Below are 22,144 nucleotides of genomic sequence, written 5' to 3'. Positions count from 1 at the left end.
AGGCATTAATAACCTTCATATCACACCATATGAAAGGTATTCAACAGCAATTTAGAGCAACCATTTCTGGAAGAAAAAAACGTGAATTTATTATTTGACACCTTATATGATGTGACACTGTTCAGTATTGGAAATTACCATATTTGACACTATTTCACCTCCACAATATTGTTTATGTACCTGTAAATCAGCTGTCATCTGGTCTCCAACCGCTGTCAGCGCAGCAAGCACACTGGCAAGCTTTCTGTAGCCTGCCAAAGTTTGCAGCTGCCCAGCTACAACCTGCACCTGTCTCGCCATAGTTCTCCTCGCCTACAACAACACAGAGCGTCACCTCAAGCCTTTGATTCACATGAAATTCTCCCAACCGTATCATGGAAACATAAAAGGCATGGGATAACGGGTTATTGTAATTGAGACTTTTACATTTATACATAGCCCGGTGTGTTATTGGTTTCTTCTACAAAATAAAAGTCTTCTACAGGCTGTGAAACCGTTTAGCCTCCATATTACGGACTTGTTATACTAAGATCATTACTGGTTATTTTACTATTAGAAAGAGAAACATTTGGAGAGGAACGAAATACAGAGGAAGACTTTGTGAAAATCAAACAGATATCCAACTCAAAAGTACATTTGACGTACCGCAATCTTCGATCGAATTTGTCGATTTTCATTAGCTATCTGACCCAAGTACTGTAGACGGGGGGTGGTACCGACTTCCGACTATGAACTCTGACCCATTGCTGACGTTACAGCCAGAAGTCGGTACCGTGCCCTTCCCGTTAATTCGAAGCACCTGGTTTCCCAGATTCTATTCGATACTTTACAAATAGACAAGATATGTACGAAAACATCAAAGCAGGACACGTTTAAACATTTGATGTCATGCAAGAACGAATGGGCAGTAGACAAACTATGTAATTATGTTTCCAGATGTTTCAAAAAGAGAGAAGAAAGGGCGACTAACAGTAGATGATAGGTAGTATATGGTATTGTTGTAATATATAGTCTCCTAGCACTTAGCATTAGAATATAGCGTTCCAGTATGCAGTACTCATAAATTTTTGTATCGTCTCGACCCCATTTGGTCACATTTGTGCATTTAGCACACATGGGCAAGAACATTCAATAAAGATTCAGATTCATATTGTATGTAATTTACCAACTCAGATGAACTGTTATGCTTATAGAACAGGACTTAGTACCTCTGCAGCGGTTTCTTTCATTTGACCATTGGGTGTGTTTGCGTTGAGGATAGAGCTGACACGATGGACGAGGTTCAGGACTTCTCTCGTGTCGCCGGTGTCTATCAGCGTGTCAAGAGTGCTGCTCAAGTTACCAAGTAGGAAGGATATTTCTTCTTCAGTTGGCAACGGAACCTGTAGAAATAATACATCATCTCATCACTTGTAAGGGACAGTTACAAAATGATAAATAACATCTTGAGAAATAATCCATGTTGTCCAGTCTCAATACAGATGCCGACATTACGACAGTCACATATGCACATTCTGTTCTATTTATTTATTTATGTTAAAAACGGTTGGGTGGTACTTTCAGTTTAGGACAACTAATTTCCAAGGTAGCCCAACATTAAAAAAAAAGCACAAGTACAAAGGACATACATGTAGACAATCGATTACTTAAACGTAGAGATGATAAATGATATGAACAAAGAGCACAAGTAGTCAATCATTGGAAACATGACATGTCAACCAAAAACAAACAGTCAAAGCCATAAGGCATAATCAAAGTCCGTGTCATTCCAGTCGAAAGATAAGTCAGTCCATGAGGTCAGGGGTCATGTGTTTAGTGCTCTCTTAAAATCATTTAGTAATTAAAGTAGCTATTTAATTGGTTCAGCTATTTAATTGGTTCAGCTGTAGAGGTTCTACAATTATCCGTGAAACAGTTTACAAAATGACATGTTCAATAAACCCTTCACATCTCTTTAAGGGAAAAAGAGTAGAAGCATGCCTCGATTGTCCAAAATCCTACTGTCTGGAGTTAGTAAATCAAAGTTTGAACTCGCAACCTTTTGGTTCTGAGACAAACACTCTACTGTTACGCCACATGACCCATTGATATTGTCAAAGCTCTTTACCTGAACTGGCATAGTGTTGGAGATAACAGTAGCTCCACGTGCGTTAGAGACATGGACTTCCAAGTTGTACGTGAAGTTGGTAGACGGCAAACCCACGGGCAGTGGCATTGCAGGCAGTCGGCCATCCTAGTATTAAAATGCATTATGAGTTTTCAGGAATACTATTATTATGTGCGTTCACTAAATAGCCGCATGCTATCTTTTTGTAGTTGTTATTAAAATTCGGTGCTCATGGACACATCTAACAACATGTAAGAGAGTAGTAATTCTAGAGATCACAATCGTATGAACAGAGGAATAATATGTCTCAAAGTAAAGGTATGACACTTGCCTTTAATGTAGGGTTAAAAGCTACCAGAGCTTTGGTTATTTATACATTCTTTTAGTACCAAAAATTATATTGTTTCAAAAACGTGCTAACTGCTTTTGCATGGGATAGTTATTTGTATAAAGGTCTTTCCCATTATACCACCAGGAGTTACAGCAATCTTCCTGAATGAATGAATGAATGGATGAATGAATAGGAAAACACAACACCCTACTGACCCATTAATGGGATATTTAAATAAAATACACTTATCCCTACAATACCGATAAGCACGTTTTAAGCGGCGATCACAACCCGCCGTACGTGCTTCTGCGTGCTGTCTACGTGCAAAAACGTGGGCAAACGTAGGGAATCCGTGAGTGGTGAGTACCACCTTCGTACGGAATCCTACGGATTTGGGAGCACGCAGACACGCTGTAGAACTTTAAGTGCATGTAAAACTTTTTCTACGTGCGGTCTGCGGATTCACCACACGTGCGTGCGAGTACGTGCGACGCGCGTGCTCCGTACGTGCCGTGCGGAAGAAGCGCGTGAGTGCGGCCTCCTTACGGTAAAGTTGCAATCACACAGAGATCGTACGTTGGAAGCACGTACAACTCACTTACCACTTGCTCAACGTACGATGCACGCAACCGCTCACGGCCAGACTTGGCGTGCAGACCACACTCTTACACTTTGTGAAACCGTGCGAGTAACGTGCGACTGATGTGCGTCGACGCCACTCCTTCTCCACGTTTTCAGAAAAACGTAGCAGACGTAGCCTCCCAAAAAAACGTACGGAGAAAAACACGTACGGCGTGTTGTGACCGTCGCTTTAGAGTCAAATACTTTTCTGAACTAAATAAATGGGATAAATAATCAGTTCTACTTTAACTGGAATACCTGCTACGAGTATACACAGCCAAGGTTCCCGTCGAATAAAGACTGAAATTTCTTGGAAAACAATTATTGAATTCAATTGGTTTTAGCATTTGTTAACACTTGTATGAATACCCTTTAGGGATGTTACGGTTGCTTGAGGCGCGGTCACATCTCCCAACTCGGGGCCCGACCGGGCAGTCGTTTGGAACGAAAATTATGATATAAGACAGCAAAACATAATCATGGACACTTTTTGTGTATACTCTTAATACAATTTTTTTTTTTTTCGTTCACGCAAACAACCCTGCCGGGCTCCGGCTTGGAAATATGACCATGCCCTTACCGGCCAGCTGAGCAGAAACTGCGGAAATCCGGCGGGAAAAGCGGGCTCCTGATAAAGTGAATACGTCAGTGGTGTGTCCGTATCACTGAATCCTGTAGAAGCAAATAGAACAAAATTGCAAAACCAACGTTAATGATTATTGGCAAGTGTTGGCACATGAAAATCGTACATTGTACTTTTGTTATTAAATGATGTTATTACAAGAAGAATAAATGTGTAAATTTCTCAGAAAAAAATGATAATTCAGGCTAACATTTTAAAATGTTACTTGTTAAATGAGGTTATTGATTGATGTTGAATGTGTAAAATTTGCTTTAAGAACATTTATTGTATCCTTTTATTATTGGATGTCCAATGTTAGTAAGACAAGTAGTTCGAAGTGAATGCAGTTATAATGTATTTTATGTAAGAGGGCTCCAGGAGGAGTAGTGATTGTATTGTCTCTTAAAATGCAAGTGACGGGGTCATATAGACGCACACATACACCGTAAGAACACATCTTTGGATGGAGCATACCTATATATATATGTTGCTTACATGTCAATTTTTAAATTTTCCGGGGGGTACTTTTATGCCAGGGGGTTCTTTTATCAGACTTTGAAGATTTGTCCGGGGGTGCATTTATTCCAGGGGGCACATTTTGAAGATTTGTCTTGGGGGTCCTTTTATTCCAGGGGGTACTTTTATTAGATCTTGAAGATTTGTCCGATAGTGCTTGTATTCCAGGGGGTACTTCTATTAAACGTTCAAGATATGTCCGGGGGTACATTTATTAGATTTTGAAGATTTGTCCGGGGGGTACTATTATTCCAAAGGGGTACTTCTATTGAACGTTTAAGAGTTGTCATTATTTATTCCAGGGGGTACTTTTATTAGATTTTGAAGATTTGTCCGGGGGTCATTTTATTCCAGGGGGTACTTATTTTTGAGAGGTGAGGGTAGATGAGACCATTGCCCCAGAAAGTGTTTAGAACAGTATAACATGTAGGAAGAGGTTCTGGAAGTTTATCAAACATCATTGTACTGACCATTCTGGAATTGTGCCACTGAAAGATAAAAGTTAAAGAGCCTTCCCGCGTCAAGTGACGCATAGGGCGGCGGCCATCTCCGTTCATTAACCCTAGGACACACACAGAAGTCGGTACAGCAGTTGGGGGCTAGTCTACAGGAAGTGGTGTGTGTTTAACTCCCGTCCTCTTTCCCAAACTTTGAGTGCTAAGCAGAAAAAGCAGTATGTTACACCATTTCAAAAACTTTGGTATGACTCAGCCGGGGATCGAACTCATGACCTACCGAAAGATAAAGGCAGACTTATTTCTGATCCACAGCAAAAAGTAGAACTATTAAATACACAGTTCCACACGTGAGATTCCGGGGATACCCACTCGACGCCGTCGGAAGACCAAGTCTATGCCCAGAATTATGTATTTCTCGACAGAGAGTCTGAAACTACTGCAAAAACTTACCCGCTGGGTGCCAAACTAGTATCGGGCCGTTAGCCGTTTTCCTTCGGCAGCCAAGAGCCCTTCTGCGCCTATCTAAATTACTGCTACGGGGGAGTTGAGCCCAAGGGGTTTGTCCGGCCCTATTACTATTCGTTTGTAGGGCCAGCCAAACTCACCCCGGGCTAGACTCCCCCGTAGAGGTAATTTAGATAGGCGGGGAAGGGCTCTTGCGGCCCGGAAAACGAGTTTGGCCTCCAAAAACTAAGCCCACATAACTTGAGCTGCTTACCAGTCCTGATGGCCTTAGCCCTAGAATTTTCGAAGAACTTTCTGAACAGCTAGCTGATCCGTTAACACTCATATTCAAGAAATCACTCTAAACAAGGAGATTTGGTGATAGGATGCACGAAAACGTGACTACTTTATCTAAAAAAGGCCACTATGACAAAGCTAACTACAGACCCACCAGTCTAAGATAATGGAGCAATATAATTGAAAACCCACAACTCAGTCACCAAAACAATATTTTCCTACCCGGAAAATTCAACAAAGGCGTTTAGAGATCTTTATAATGTTGCAATATCCATACTTAACACAGATCTCCAACCTTGCACCGAGACACAAAGTTCTCCGATCTTCCTGGTTTCCACGTTCCCATGAGATCTCCCCTGGCGTCCTGCCGACAACGCCAAATGTTGGGTCCGTGCTTGGGATACCAAGGATCAGTCGAACACGCCAGATCTCCGTGCCAACAATTTATTTCCTGCCCCTCAAAAGGGCCCCACTCCCCTGCCCTGCCAGACGTCACTCAAATGTCAAATGTCTGATATATTTTCCAGGCATCCGGCCCTCTCCTGACTCCTGACCCTTGAACGGGCCCTACCATTAGGTACTGGCGGAGGGGTGGTGGTAAGGGGTTGTCCCACTTCAACCTAACCTACAATAACCTACGTAACATATAATTTCTTTCTGTGTTATGTTATCATGACTTTCCAACATGAAGTTTTTAACCTTATCCAAAGAGCTGTAAAAATAAATTTTGTTGTTTTGGTTTTTGTCTAGCCGCAATTTGAACTTACCTAGAGGCGATCTCAACCCAAAAGAGGAATAGCAAAAGGAAGCAGTAAGACACTTCCTCAAAAAAAGTGGCTAGAAAAATAGTTCACCTGTTGTCAGGACCATCGCTATACAAAGTGAGAATGCTACTACGTGCTGCGGTCGGTGCTATATTTCTGCTAGCCGAGCTACTATTTAGCTCCCAGGTTCACCACAACTCTTTAGTTTTGGGTGAACGCGTCACGGAAATACCGGAAGATGTGTCAGTCGGTAGCACGGTGGTGCGGCTGAGAGATTTTCCTGTTGTCGCCAGTTCTGCAGACGACGCCAACGGTACGTGTTGGTCTGTCAACATCACCACGGGGGACGATTGGGGACGGTTTGGGGTTCGTGCCGAGGACTTGGTGCTGGTCGTAGCGGCTCCGCTGGACTACAGGACACACTCACGGTACAACCTGACAGTGGAGCTGACAAACACCGGGAACAACAATGTCTTGTACGTAACCCTCGTTATCGTAGTCATAGACGTGCCTGAATACCCGCCATTCTATAACAAACGGTGTGAAACGCCAGTCCTTCCGGATAAAGACAGGGACGGGGACTATACCCAAGTAATCAGTAGTGACGGACATTTGTTTTCAATTGACGGAAAGATACTTGGGTCGTACGAAGACTTTCTTCAAAACTTGCAGAGAAACAGAGCCGCTAACTTTGTCTTCAATTTCAAAGGCGAATGTTCCGCCAGGTTTGTCGCTAGGTCTAGAAGCCTAGCTGCGCTAGGTCTAGGAAACTATGCCCTACTCTCCTCCAAAGCGCATCACCAAGGACGAGTCGAACTTGAATGTCGCAGCCGAGAGCGGAAGTCTAAAGGGAGGATTACTATATTGGATACCACTCTCGATAACGACTTGCCTCAGTGGGTAAGAAGTGGCAACTTCAAGATAGACGAAAATGACCGCTATATATTTGCAGGAGAGTTGAACGAAATGTGGGCCACGTCATCGAACTGGTTTCGATGTGGCGCCAATTTCCTGCTCCAAAGCGGGCCAGTTCTGTTTGAGTGGACATTTCAGTACAACATTACAGGATGTCCTGAGGGCCGGTACGGTCTGTACTGTGACAAGGACTGTGTTTGTAAGAACGGCGCCCGCTGTCATGGCTTTAACGGTGCCTGTAAGTGCCACCCGGGCTGGAGAGGGAGGGCCTGTGATATTCCCTGGCCTGGAGTTGTCATCGTAGAGACACCTGGCGATTCAGTCGTGAAGTACATCGGTACCAATCTAACTTTGACATGCCTGGCTCCACATATCATCGTGGCAAATATGACATGGGCCTATCAAACAGGAAAAGTCATCGCAGAAGGGGGGACAGTCAAAAACAGTTCTATCAGCTTCCAGCCGATCCTAGAGTCAGCTAACGGCAAATATAGCTGTATGGTACAGGCTGAACATGGTCAACTTTTCAATGCGACTTTCATACTAAACGCTAGCCAATGTCGACCTAACTATCATGGGGAAAATTGCAGCCAAGTGTGTGACTGTGAGTACGGAGGGACGTGTGACAGGTGGGCGGGGTGTCTGTGTCCTCCCGGCCGTCGTGGAGACAGGTGTGAGCACATCTGCGCACCTGGCACATTCGGGAGGGACTGCAGACTGAGGTGTTACTGTGAAAACAACGCCTTGTGTGATCCAGTCAATGGCAGCTGTATTTGTGCTGAAGGACAGTCAGGCGAGTTTTGCCAGAATACCCCAAGGCCTGAGAAGAATCAAGTCGTAGTTGTAGTGTTGTCGTCTGTTATCCCGACTATTGTTCTTATCGCCTGCATCGTTACTGGAGTCCTGGTGAAACGGAGTCGCCGAAGCCAAAGACCAGAACAGCCAACAGCGGACTTGGAAATGACACCATTCATAGAAACCCTTTCATCATGGGAAATAGATAGAGAGGACATCCACCTTGAACACATGATCGGGGAAGGAGAGTTCGGTCATGTCGTACGGGCAAGACTGCACGTACCGGATTTGGGCTACGAGGTCCTGGTCGCGGCTAAAACTATCCGTCCTGACCGCATGACGGCGTCTGCTGTCCGCGACTTTCGCCGCGAAATGGACATTCTCGCGAGAATCCACGAGGACAAAGAGGGACACCCGAATGTGGTGAAGCTTTATGGATTTCTGACGAAGTCGGAGCCTCAGTACATCCTGGTAGAGTACGCGAGCAATGAAGAACTCCGCCGGTATCTGTGGAGTTTGCGGGAACAATACAAGATCACGGGGGATAGGAAAATGTTAGAGCGTCTCGGTTTCGCTTGTGACGTGGCCTGTGGGTTAGCAGAGCTGGCACGTTTGAAGATCGTGCACCGAGACATCGCCGCTCGTAACGTCGTCATCAGTGACAGGATGGTGGCTAAGATCTCGGATTTCGGACTATCGCGTGACGTCTACGTGTCATCGGCGTACAAACGCACGAACCAGGGCGGGGAGGAGGAGCTGTTGCCGCTGAAGTGGATGGCCGTGGAGTCGTTACGGGACGGAGTGTACACGTGTGAGAGTGACGTGTGGTCGTACGGCGTGCTGCTGTGGGAGATCGCTAGTTTTGGGGAGGAGCCGCGCTACGCTGGAGGCCCCATGCACCCGGACGTCTGCACACTGTTGGAGCTGCTGAAGAAAGGCGTCCGTCTGCAGCAGCCGGAGAACTGTCCGCTGCCGGTGTACCGCATCATCAGGTCCTGCTGGATAGTAGACCCCTCCAAGCGGCCGTCGGCCGACGAGCTGCTACGGAAGATTGACCTGCTGAAGCCGCAGAGACAGGCTGCACACCCGGGCAACCACATTCCATAAGGTGTTCTCTTAAACTTATATATGCTCTACATAATTGTTTTCATATATTAAGGAAATTGTAATAGAACTTATTATATTCGGCTAGACATTGATTTTAAATGGTTAAAATCATCATTGCTGTGCTTTACTTTCAGAAAATGATTTCGTTAGTCAAAGCCATACATAAAGTACGACCTTATCAAAATATGGATAATACAGTATATCATATTTTAATCATTTTACAAATACTCATTATATAGAATTATTCTAATCGTAATACTAATAATCGTCATACTAATGATAATCATCATCATAATAATAATAATAATAATAATAATAATGATGATGATAATAATAATACTAATAATAATCATATACTTTATAAGGATATTGATATATTTTACAGAAACGAAAACATATTAAGGGGGACAATTGAAATAGAATATTTGGTTAAACATTTCATAGACGCGCTGTGTAAGGATAATACTTTAAGAATATTAAAGTATTGATTTTAACATCTACTTAAAACCAATGGCTTGATTTAGAATTGTAGTTGTATTTTTAGAGATGTCATATTATATAGAATTTATTCCTATTTTCTTTGCGCTTCATGATATACAATAAATCTAGATTCTTTTCCACTGAGAGAAGTTTAGTTCATTCTTCCGTGATGAAAATCGTCGTTATATATTTTGACATGAATGGCATATTATTTTGTAAATTCGACCTAATGTGTATGTGCCATTTTTAGAAGCTACACTATACGTATTAGATTAATTTTACGTCAACAGAACATCCATAAACGGATAAACTCAAAGTACCACTAGCTAGGAATAGGGTCAGAGGATAGTTATCCAACGTTAGAACTGTGAAGGACTGGAATTCCTTGCCAAAAAAAGTGGTTAGGACAGTCAATGAGTTTAAAAACCGACTGGACAGGAATTGGGCCAATATTATGTACATCTCCAGTACAAGCTATAGTGAAGATCTACAGCCCAAAAACAACCCGGAGATGGTATATGCAGGTATGCAGATATGAGCAAGGGTTCAAAGGCATCCAATGCAATTTCAGGGCGGCAAACCAAAAATATTATGGATGGAAAAATTTGTGTAATATTGACATTTGCTACAATTTCTTGGCACATTTTCGTCATCATTTCATACTAACGCCCAAAAAAGCTACATGGTTTCCATAATTATTTTTAGAACAACCAGTAAATAGCTAGAACCAGCCTATGATAGGAAGCATTCCTTCATAACAAAACAAAACAAAACAAACAAATAGGTTGGGAAATATACGGTACGTAACGGCTACACGGTTACTGATAGGATCCTGGGCTGATTTTTGGGGTACCACCGAGAAACTAAAGGTTCCTCTTGGCACTTGTTTCTGCGCTGTTTTTAACGCCCAAAGTCAGTCTACCATAGACTGAACTGAACAGCCAGATAGTCTACCATAGACTGAACTGAACAGCCAGATAGTCTACCATAGACTGAACTGAACAGCCAGATAGTCTACCATAGACTGAACTGAACACCCAGATAGTCTACCATAGACTGAACTGAACAGCCAGATAGTCTACCACAGACTGAACTGAACAGCCAGATAGTCTACCATAGACTGAACTGAACAGCCAGATAGTCTACCATAGACTGAACTGAACAGCCAGATAGTCTACCATAGGCTGAACGGAACAGCCAGATAGTCTACCATAGGCTGAACGGAACAGCCAGATAGTCTACCATAGACTGAACTGAACAGCCAGATAGTCTACCATAGACTGAACTGAACAGCCAGACAGTCTACCATAGACTGAACTAAACACCCAGATAGTCTACCGGTACCATAGACTAAACTGAACACCCAGATAGTCTACCATAGACTGAACTGAACAGCCAGATAGTCTACCATAGACTGAACTGAACACCCAGATAGTCTACCATAGACTAAACTGAACACCCAGATAGTCTACCATAGACTGAACTGAACACCCAGACAGTCTACCATAGACTGAACTGAACACCCAGATAGTCTACCATAGACTGAACGGAACTAGCCAGATAGTCTACCATAGACTGAACTGAACAGCCAGATAGTCTACCATAGACTGAACTGAACACCCAGATAGTCTACCATAGACTGAACTGAACACCCAGATAGTCTACCATAGACTAAACTGAACACCCAGATAGTCTACCATAGACTGAACTGAACACCCAGATAGTCTACCATAGACTGAACTGAACACCCAGATAGTCTACCATAGACTGAACTGAACACCCAGATAGTCTACCATAGACTGAACTGAACACCCAGATAGTCTACCAGAGACTGAACTGAACACCCAGAAAATCTACCATAGACTGAACTGAACACCCAGATAGTCTACCATAGACTGAACTGAACACCCAGATAATCTACCATAGACTGAACTGAACACCCAGATAGTCTACCATAGACTGAACACCCAGATAGTCTACCATAGACTGAACTGCCAAAGAAGAACGGCTACAAACGTTTTGGAAAGTTCAAGGCCCTTTATATTAGGCTCTTCTTAAAATTTGGACTTTTTATCTTATATGTTTTTGAAAATTTAACACATTTGTGGAAGGATTGACATAACAAGTGACTATGGAAAGATTGAAATAACAAGTGACAATCACCTCCTCAAAGGTGTCAAACCTGACAAGAATGTAAAGTTTGAAGCAATCACACTGGGAATGAACTCTGCTCTTTTCGATATTGAGACTAAGATTGGTTACCAGGAACTTACCTTCACACACTACAGAAAATTCCTTGTTGTCAGGCGTTGGCTGAACGGCACAAGTTCCGCTCTCGGGCGCACTGTCCATATTGACGTCGCACTCAACAAACCCACGGGCTTCACTAGAAGCAGTTACATCCAAGCGAATCCTGTATGACCCTGGAATCTGTAACAAATACGTAATTGTTATCAGGCTGTGTTGTCAAAGCTTTTAGCGATTGAACACCAGATATTTAAGTCCTTATTCTAGTCACGTAAATACATATAAGTTGAAGCAACGCTAACCCAATGTATATCGGCATTCATACTTGAGACGGGAAACGGTTACATGTAGGATCCTGAGCTGATTTTTGGGGTACCATCCAGCAAATAAAGGCTCCTCGCTCTTGGGACTTCTTTCTGTGCTTTTCTAAATGTCTAAAGTATGGAATTCTAATTCATATGTGCTTATGTGGGGTAGTTTGTGTCAATATTATACAGTCCACAACCAGTTGGACATCGAAAATTTGGAGGTACGTGTTTCTACCTTTCAAAAACAGTCACTGATTGATGATTTTCTACTAACAGTCCTCATTCAAAATATTTCCAGTTTTGCCACCCTGAAATTCCGTTGGATGCGTTTAACAAACTGCAGTAAGTGCTCATGAAAGTGTTGCCGAAATCATCTAATTGTACACGAACCTTAAAAGAATTAGCTTGTAGAACAAGACTGGGTGATGTGCTGGTGGTAGAGAGAAGGCCACTCCAGTCTTCCCCCTCCATCTGAACACCAGCTGGATGGTCTAGAAGCGACCATCGGTACTCTGTGGACAGCGGGCAGTTCCTACATGATGCCAGCAGCACCAGACGTTCGGACGGGTTATCCCTCTGGTTGCAGCCGCTGTGTAGGTTAAAAGTAGAACGTAAAAACTGTGTTATTTTGCACTTCTATTAGATATGAGGCGGTTAGAAGGTCATGGACTATAAAGAAACAACTGCAGCATAAATACATGGTCACATTGAAAGGCAACTATACAATGCAGATGCAGAATCTACGTTTCATCCATTATAGTGAATAATCTTTATTACTGCCCAGATAAGATAAATGCACGTGACCATATGTGATCTATATATAGGATATAAAATATCCTACTGAACATTGAAACGTTACATTCTAACGCTAAGTACTACTTTAGTTCTATGTACAAAAATGTAATACAGTATTCTATTTATATATCGTTTACTGCTGGTCACAGTTTCTCCTCTCTTTTTGAAACACATGGAAACACATATTTTGTCAGTATACGTTAATTCCTGCATGACATCAACTACCTGAAAGTGTCCTGCTTTGACATATTCTTGTATATTTTGTATAATTGTTAAGTCTTCAATAGCGCTTGGAGTTCATCTATATATTATGTATCATGTAGAAGTTTGGTAGACGCCATTTCTTGTGCTGACAGACAATGGTAGTACTTACATGATGTCGACCTCCAGCACTGTCCCGTTCCTCAGCTCAACTCTCTGCTGGAAGGGTGAGGATGTTTGTTGGCCGGACGTTGATGATACTGAAATGTTGAAGACGTTGGAGGAGACCGGTAGCGACGCCTGCGGGACCCTGTAGTGCGACCTCCGCCCTCCGTCCGCGAATATACCGCACGGACGGCCTGGTATGGAAGGGATAAACACATTCTAGCAATCAATGATTTTTCAATTCTGAAAATAAACTAGAAAGATGGCATTTGCAGAATGAATGAATAGTGTTGTTGTCAATGAATTTTTTTTAAATCATCCTTCTGATTTAAATTAGACCATGTTAATTCAATCATATGGATGACATCCGCGCGCACATGAATTATCGGTTCATGAAGTCCCCCAACCCCCCCCCCCCCAAAAAGGGGGAAAAAATCGCACAAAACAGTTGCAAAATGAGCAAATATATACCGTATGTTGCAAAAAAATGCTAAAATCTAACAGAAAAAAACTAAAATGTACAGAAATAAATTTGAACAGTAGATTATAATTATTCGTCATACCACACTCTGTGTCAGCTGTTCAACATTCATGACCATGTAGATCTCGTAATGAAAGCAACTTGTTTTCGCAAAACTTTCTTTCATTCGCACGCTCGCATCAGTTTTGAGGTTCCCGGGGAACATTATCAAATCAACATGGCCTTGGGTATAATGAGAGCAAACTGAAGTAAGGGGAAACTTCTAATTGCAACGTACCGGCGTCTTCCAAGCAACTCCAGGTGAAGTTGAAATCTGCTGAGTTTGTTACAATCCTGTTGGGGTCGTATGCCGAAGCGTTGAGCACCAAGTCTTCCCCTCGGCTCACGGCTCTGGCGGCCCCGCCCACGATGGACGAAAGCAACGGTGACAACATTACCTCCACCCACTGTGTTCCTACAAGAGAATTTCTCGCACCAGTTCGCTCTATCACGACTGTCGCGTTCAAATCAAATCTGAACAAGCCAGGGCCGAGGGTATTTTTTGGTATGAAGATTTCTTGGTAAATTGTTGGCACGCTTATATTAGTCAACTGAAGCGAACCATCAACGTGGGAATAGACCATCCACTGAAACTCTATGGTGTATGTCTCATTGCATGTGACGTGAGTAAGAGCTTGGATGGCAAAGGGCACCGGTCTTTCAACTGCTAAGGCTTGGTCCATGGTCGGTCCTCCTCCGGCAAGGGTGATATTTGGATAACATTCTGCACAAGTTGAAATAAAAGTAAAGCGTTAACTTCAAGATGTTGTGAATTTAACAATGGTTGATATGCCTCTTAATAATGAAAAGGCAGTTTTGAGAAAACCCCAGACTACAACCCATTTACAACGAATCTAAACGAGCAGGCCACATATTATTATCTCAATACCAATTGTCTTCAGAAGTCTCAAATTCTTACGTTGTACGAATTGGATAGAAGCAATATAGACGAGTTGGTATAGATTTAATATTTAATTCGATTAGTTTAATTAGTTAATGTACTATATAATTCATGTAATACATAATATACATAACATGTCATATATAACATATGAATTATGTAATATATATAACGCACCCTTCTTAAACTAATAGTAATACCAATCTAATGATATATGTAATACTTTGATTCCGACAATATTATAAATAGTAGTAGTAGGTACTTGAATATAATAATAATGTTAATGCGTTTGTGCAATTTTATCTTTTAACGCTTTAGTCTAACATGATTGTATTAATGTCTTCAGACTGCAAGTGTAATATGTTTGTATGAAATGCCAAATAAACCATTCCTTTTCATCATCATTAATTATTATCATCATTATTCATTATTACAAAACGTACTCTACCTGGGATAGTCTTTGCCATTCCTGCAGTGACAATGATATCCGCCAGAAATCCTTGGAATTCCAACGAATCATCAGATCTGAAGACGACGAACAAATACTGAGCCGTTGAATTCATCAGTCCTGGTTCCTCGTCGCCGCAAAATTTCCCCAGCAACTGTGACGACACGCCTGGACCATCGTAAACAGCCACATAGTCGTTGGAACACTCAGTGCTGTTTTCGAGGCTAAACTCGGTGAAGTTTAGGGAAATTGGCCCAGTTTCGCCGGCGTCGATGATCCAACTACACGCGCTGTTTCTTAGATACCTGCCGCTGCCGTGGTTTGGGCTCAACATGTGTCCAATGCTTCCATTTTCCCCCGAAAGGGCGAACACTGTCGGGTCGTTTCCACACTGAAACATCCTATCGTTGGACAGGAATGATGACCTGTACGGGTTGTGGTCTTCATCTGCAAAAATATTGTAGATGTCTTAGTCCATTATGCCCCGTAAGAGAATCTCAACGACACATATAGACACATTTGATGGTGCCCAGTCCAATTTATGAGGCTCAAAGATAATACTTTTTAAAGTCAATATACTAGTCACTGATCTATATGCTAAGTTGAAACAACACTCCCAATGTTTATCGACCTAAACTGAGTAAAATTCTGAACTCGGATAAACGTTTATTGTTAGGGCCCTGATTTTTGGGGCACTGGGGTAAAACAAAGACTTGTCTTGGGGCTTGTTTCTGCGCTGTTTTGAAATACCCAAAATAACTGATACAAATGTTTCAATATTATACAGATTGCCTTGCTCAAAATATGTTCAATTTTGCCACCCTGAAAATTGCTTTGGGTGTATTCACCAGCATGGCTTTCCGAAAGAGAGATTTGAAGGTAAAAAAGAAATGTTTGGTGATGTGGCGCAAGGCAAGGGTGTTCGAATCGGAACTAAGAGGTCTCGAGTTCGAATCCTGCCATGCCAGCAATCTTGTTCCCTTGGGAAAGGCACTTTACACGAATTTCCCGAGGTCAAAATTAGTATGTCTATTACCTATTTATGCATTTGTCTTCTGTATTGGTGTTGGTTACCATGGAGTGACCATGTTATAGGATAACTTTTGGAATGAAAAAAAAAACAAGTATTGCGTGTTTACCGATGATTTCGTAGACTTCATTCGCCCAGCCTCCTCCCTCTCCGTCCGCCTGGCAGGCTGAGGATGCCCCGTACATCTGGTAGGTCTCCCGGGCGGTGGCAGTAGAGGCGCACCACCCGCCGGCCTGCAAAGCAAACACATCGTAGCCCAGACTTCTGGAGACGGTGTAACACTTGTACAGAGCCTGCTGCCGGCTCCCGTAGGCATCGGAAAGAAGCGGATCCGTCCCCTCCAGCGGCTGGATTGCTCGGGAGGAACTGTCTGTCCAGCAGCCCAACGGCCGGACCCACCCTGTACGGCAAAGTGTTAACGTGTAGATATTATGTAAATAGTGTACGTTTGGGAATGCATCTATAGCAGCGACACCTGTGCTGCAGTGCAATGTGAACCAGTCAAAATTGCCCTGAGGAAGGTGACAGACGGTTGAAAGCGTTGAAAAGACTTGGTCGTGTAAAAAGACTGACTTTTTACTTAATAACTTGGACACGATGTTTGTAAATAAATGGTTTAGATATTTCATCTTTTAGGCCTTTGAAAAATAACAAATAGATAATAATGAAAATGTAAATATAATATTTAAGTAGCAAATTTAAGATTATAATGACCTGTGATAACTCATGTATGGTAGATATAGGAATGTATATCAAACAATGTCTAGACATAAGAAATTCCTCCAATATTGTAAAAGTTCATTCACATCCTATATCAGCCACAAACTCCTGTATTAGTTAGTTTAGTCCATAGTTAAATTTATAGATAAGTTTTGCCATACTTTGTACCATGTAAAACTGTTGTGCAATAAAGTTATTATTATTATAACCGTACAAGGGAGACGAAAGCTTAAGAGCGGATGTCTGTAAAAACCAAGCAAATCAGAAAAAAAGTGGCCAAACTAAAAAAATCAAATTTTCTCAAACTTTGTGTGGTGGTAGGGCCTTGGTCCAAACCTACAAAAATGGGAAAGTTTTGGGCCCCTGGTTACTTGTTGCCATGGCAACGGCCATTTTTCAAAATGGCGGATTTTCACCTTGTGAAGGCATTGGTCTCGCCCAAATTAGACCATCTATGACCTTCTGTATCTCACAGAAAGTAACACATATTTTATTGTGTCTAACATATGTTATTATCCATATATTAACAAACAAAATGATATAAATTTTTGCTCCAAATGTTTTTGCAGTGAGCTGTAGCGGACCGTTAAAGATTGCCTGTTTTTGTAAAATTTCGAAATTGAAAAAAAAAGTCATTTTTGGGACGTTTTTAGATCAATTGTATAAACGAAGTTAGGCAATAAATTAATAAAACAATATATATTTAAAATTAAGTACAAGAAAGAATTTGTCATTCCTTGGATAATCATTTCTGGATGTACGGCCATGTTGATTTGACTATATGGATGGCATCCGCGCGCGCATGAATTTTCGGCCGTTTCCAAAAATAAGGTTTCAACCATACTGTAAATCGTACAAAACAATTGCAAAATGAGCAAATATATACCGTAAGTTGTCGAAAAATATTAGAAAACGATAGTATGCCAAAATCAAACCAAAAAAAAACGAAAATGTAAAGAAATGAATTTGAAGAGTAGATTATTTGCCATGCAATGTGTCACTTGTCATTATTCATTCGTTCAGTCTGCATGACCACGTAGATTTTATGATAAAGGCAATTTTGTTGCCAAACTTTTTTTATTCGCACGCTCGCGTCAGTTTTTGGGTTTCCAGACCATGCCATCCATATCATCAAATCGACATGGCCTAATTGATAAACTTGATTGTGACTAAGAAAGCAGTAACCATAATTCTTACCTGGGGTACCATAAAGTTGTATTCCTGCCACCCATGGTTCACTCCCACCCACGACACCAGTCACAGTAAACCTCCAATAGCGCCCTCTGGCGAAAAACCCATCAAATACACCCACAGGAGCATCCTGGGTAAATGTGAAGTTTGCAGCGGTCGTGTAGTCCTGACCAGTTTCAGACGATTCCAGGATAAAGGAAGTGACGTAATGAGCCCCGTCGCCAAAGTTGATTACCTGTAGAGGACAAGTATTTCCAAAATTTTACAGCAGAAATTCGTAAGGCCACAGCAAGTACTTTTCATGGATGACATTACCGTGCGCATTGATTTTCGCCTGATTTTGAAAAAAACAAATTGCTGCCTTCTGACAGTGATCAACATGCCGGAAATGGGCAAATATGTCTGTTGCCATGCTGGAAGGTGAATGGCAGATAACTATGAAGAGAGGAGACAAGAAAAGGCGCTCTGATTTAATGTTTTGTTTTGTTTCTTACTTACCTTGAGGCAGTGATGTGTGATGCTGGCTGTGTATATGTAATGTTCCTACCGAATCAAAGTAAAACTTGTGAAATTGTAAAATTGTATAAAAAAAAGTAAAATTGTAGGAACCTTGTTTTTTTCGCCCGCTCGCATTAGATTTGGAATCTACGGAGGATGTCATCCATAAAATTTACTTGCTGTTGCCTAACAACAACAAACTACGAATATACAGATTACTTAAAACTTCATACAACGAGGAAAACTATTTAAAGATGGAAAACATGCGACACAGAATAGCCACTACAAGACTTCGGATTAGCTCACACCAACTTTTTGTTGAAAAGGGTAGACACGACCACATTCCTCTGCAACAAAGAATTTGTCATTACTGTAACCTAAATGAGATTGAAGACGAGAGTCATTTTATTGTGGACTGTACTCTGTATTATAATGAGAGATTCTCTTCAATTGTTTACAAGATTGTCTCCCTAGTTTTAGAACTTTAGGTACAAAAGAAAAAAAAATTATTTTCCTCATAAAACTCGATAACCCTCGCACTAGAAGCTTAATCTGTTCTTACAGTTACAACTATCTTGAAAAGCGAGAAGAAGCAAAACCTGTATAAATGTACGTGCATGTAGTTTTACTACTATTGATATATATTAGTCTACCATCGCTATTTGCCGTGACCTGTACTTAGTTCGCAATTGAGCAAAAATGTACAATGACGGTCTTTTATTTATTCACCAGAAAACAGGGAAGTCTAACCTCATTTGCATAGGACAGGAAGGCATCGGAATGATCCTGTTGACGTTAAACAGCTTGTTTTTCAGTGTGTTTTGAGGTGTTGGGGCACAGAGAATGAATTTTTTTGAATAAATTGTTTGTAACGTATAGTGGTAACGCTATATGACGCTGTAACGTTAGAAACCACATGTTCCATGTTGAAAAGAACACATAAACTTCATTCTCTATTTGTTGTCAGATTCGACCTATAGTAATTTAATTAATGTTGAGCATAAAATGCCCCAACACCTCAAAACACAGTGAAAAGCAAGTTGTTTAACGTCGCCAGGATCATTCCGATTCCTTCCTGTCCTATGCAAATGAGGTTAGACCCCCTGTTTTCGCTAAGCATTCTGGGGATGGGAAACTGGTGAATTAATTCAGAGTAATTACTCTGCTGAAACTCCAAACACTTGAAGGCCGTAGAGTCGCTCTGTGTGCTAGGTTCACCAAGAAGGTACAACTCCGATCTGTACAGTCACTGGTTGCCTGAACTTAGAGGTAACATTAGCGGCAGGGTGACCAGACAGAACAGAAAGATTGACCAATTGCCAGCAAGAACCGACCGTTGTAAAAGGAGCTCAATCCCATACTTTGTCACACTGTTGAACAACTCTGTATAGTAGGATATCCGTACAGTCCTTCTGTGCGTACAGGTTGTATTTAGTGTCCTTGTATTTAGTGTCCTTGTATATACATGTACTTTACTAGTTTTTAAAAGAAAATAAGCTAGGGTTTTAAATAGTCGCGGCATTATGGTTTTAATAAGTGATATGTAATATGTGCACGCAATTCAGCCAGTGGCTGGGAGGTGAAACATGCCAATTGTACTGTTTATTGTATTTGCGAAATAAACCAATATATGCATTACCCTGATGTAGTAGACCCAGTACGGCTGGCGCAGGTCGTACAGTACGGTGCCGTGGGACCCGCCGGCCGGGGATGGAGCCCAGTAGGTAGCCGTGTTGCCGTCCAGTGTGTTCTCCGCGCCGTTGGCACTAACCAGCGGTGTACCGGACGACTCAACCACGTCAGGCCCCATTTCACTTATAAAACCCGCATCAAGCTCTGCAATACCAAACAATAGCATCAGATTTGCAATTTGACTATTTTCATTATAGAAGACTACTAAGATAATTGTAAGTTACAGGAAGAGATTTTGATTCATATTTAGTGCAAGCTGCATATTCAATCTTATATTGAAAGTTCATTTTTACATACATACATAATAGTCGAATAAAGAGGCTATAAAGCCTATAAAAATCCACTTCTTAAGCTAAACATTAAACAACACGATTGTTGGTGAAATCATTATAAAGCAAGTTTAAATTGTAATCCTGATCCCAAAATTGGACATTTGACTGTATAACTCCAGTTTTAGTCAATGAATGAATGAATGAATGAATGAATATGATCAATCTACGCACTGTTTCTATCTAACTTTATGTTAGATAACGGGGGCGCCACAAACTTGACAAAGACTAAAGTTGTAGAGTCAAAAATTTTGGATCCAATTTCTTGTGTTGGAAATCGTAATTTGGAATCTGCTTATTTATTTGTCTCTATATGATATGGTACATATTGAGCCAAGGTATAGAAACTTCATGTTAGATAACGGGGGCGCCACGGACTTGACACAAACTGGAGTTGTACAGTCGAAAATTTGGGTCCAATTCCTTCTACTTCTACTTCTATGTAATACTGGTCAAAACCCCTCACTGGGGCGTCACGACCAGGGTGCTGGGTGCACGGCAAAGTGCGGCCAGTGGGGTGATGGTGCTGAAAAGAACAACATAAAAACAAGAAAAAAAGTGCAAAAACTGTGCTTAAACTCAATTTACATGGCCGCACTTAAAATACCTCATTGTGTTTGAAAGTGTAATTTGGTTATTTATTTGTTTATTTGTCTCCACATGGTATGATACACATTGAGCCAAGGTGTAGAAACGTAAGAAGCAATGTGCATACCTGGAGGTGGGAAGACCTGAACTTCACACAGATGTAGACTCCGCGCAGCAGCCGGGATTTGCACGGTGACGTAACGTCCTACAATAGCGAGGCCACAGTCCAGCTCCAGTATATTCCCGTTATCCTGCACGTCGGAGAAAGTGGATCCACAAATCGTGTTTTCCTGGACGCCAAGACTTGTCCCTACACGAACCCGCACGTCCTGGAGAGTCCCATCTTTAAAAAAAAAAGAGACAACGAAATGTCATTAGGCCACAGCAAGTGATTTTTATGGATGACATCAGCGTGCGCATTAATTTTGACCTGATTTTGAAAAAAAAATTGATATTTTGTTGCCTTCTTACAGTGGCCACTATGCCCAAAATGGGCAAAGATGTCTGTTGCAATGTCAAAAGGTAGATGGCAGATAACTATAAAGAGAGGAGACAAGAAAAGGCTCTGATTTAATGTTTTGCTTGTTACTTTGATGCAGTGATGTTCCCATTGAATCAAAAACCATTTGTACTATGATTGAGTCAAAATTTTAAGATGCAGGAACCTTGTTTTTTTTTTCGGCCCGCCTTGTCTTTTTTTGCAATAGATTTGGAGTCTGCGGAGGGTGCCATCCATGAAATTTACATGTTGTGGCCTTAATGTGGTGATTCTTCCCCTGTGTATCGACCCACTAAGATTCGAGCAGTACGTTGCTATACGCTGTATTTGCCATTGTCCTCAATAGAGCACAGAAAGAGCTAAATCATTTAAAGTAGTCGCAAAAAAGTTCCCAAGCTTTCTAAACCTTTCCAGCCTATAAAAAGCTGCATTTCTATTAACATGTCTCAGTACATATGTATATCACAAATAGTGACGTAACGGTAGAGTCTTTGCTTGTAGGAATCAAGATGCCCCGAGTTCGAATCCTGTCATGCCACCGATCTTGTGCCCTTG

At 41.6% G+C, this 22,144-nt stretch overlaps 2 protein-coding genes across 2 annotated transcripts; one reads left to right on the top strand and one right to left on the bottom strand.

The window, feature by feature from the left end:
• Window positions 1–51: 51 nt before the first annotated feature.
• On the bottom strand, window positions 52–20,291 carry LOC109471279 (sperm receptor for egg jelly-like). Its single transcript, XM_019770562.1, has 13 exons — window positions 20,121–20,291; window positions 17,990–18,218; window positions 16,182–16,472; window positions 15,043–15,489; window positions 13,932–14,417; window positions 13,181–13,367; window positions 12,403–12,601; window positions 11,731–11,887; window positions 3,640–3,731; window positions 2,108–2,233; window positions 1,209–1,382; window positions 181–312; window positions 52–66 (listed from the first exon to the last, which is right to left on the bottom strand). Exons 1-13 carry the CDS (start codon window positions 20,289–20,291, stop codon window positions 52–54), a joined length of 2,706 nt encoding a protein of 901 aa, XP_019626121.1.
• LOC109471287 lies at window positions 6,246–9,053 on the top strand. The gene has a single exon (XM_019770577.1). The coding sequence runs from the start codon at window positions 6,284–6,286 to the stop codon at window positions 8,975–8,977; it is 2,694 nt and encodes an 897-aa protein (XP_019626136.1). The 5' UTR covers window positions 6,246–6,283; the 3' UTR covers window positions 8,978–9,053.
• Window positions 20,292–22,144: the final 1,853 nt, after the last annotated feature.

This window comes from Branchiostoma belcheri, unplaced genomic scaffold (genome assembly GCF_001625305.1).
Source record: "Branchiostoma belcheri isolate BF01 breed outbred unplaced genomic scaffold, Haploidv18h27 scaffold245, whole genome shotgun sequence".
NCBI classification, from domain to species: domain Eukaryota; kingdom Metazoa; phylum Chordata; class Leptocardii; order Amphioxiformes; family Branchiostomatidae; genus Branchiostoma; species Branchiostoma belcheri.
The sequence above is the reverse complement of the archived record's forward strand: the minus strand, read 5'-3'. Positions and strand labels throughout refer to the sequence as shown.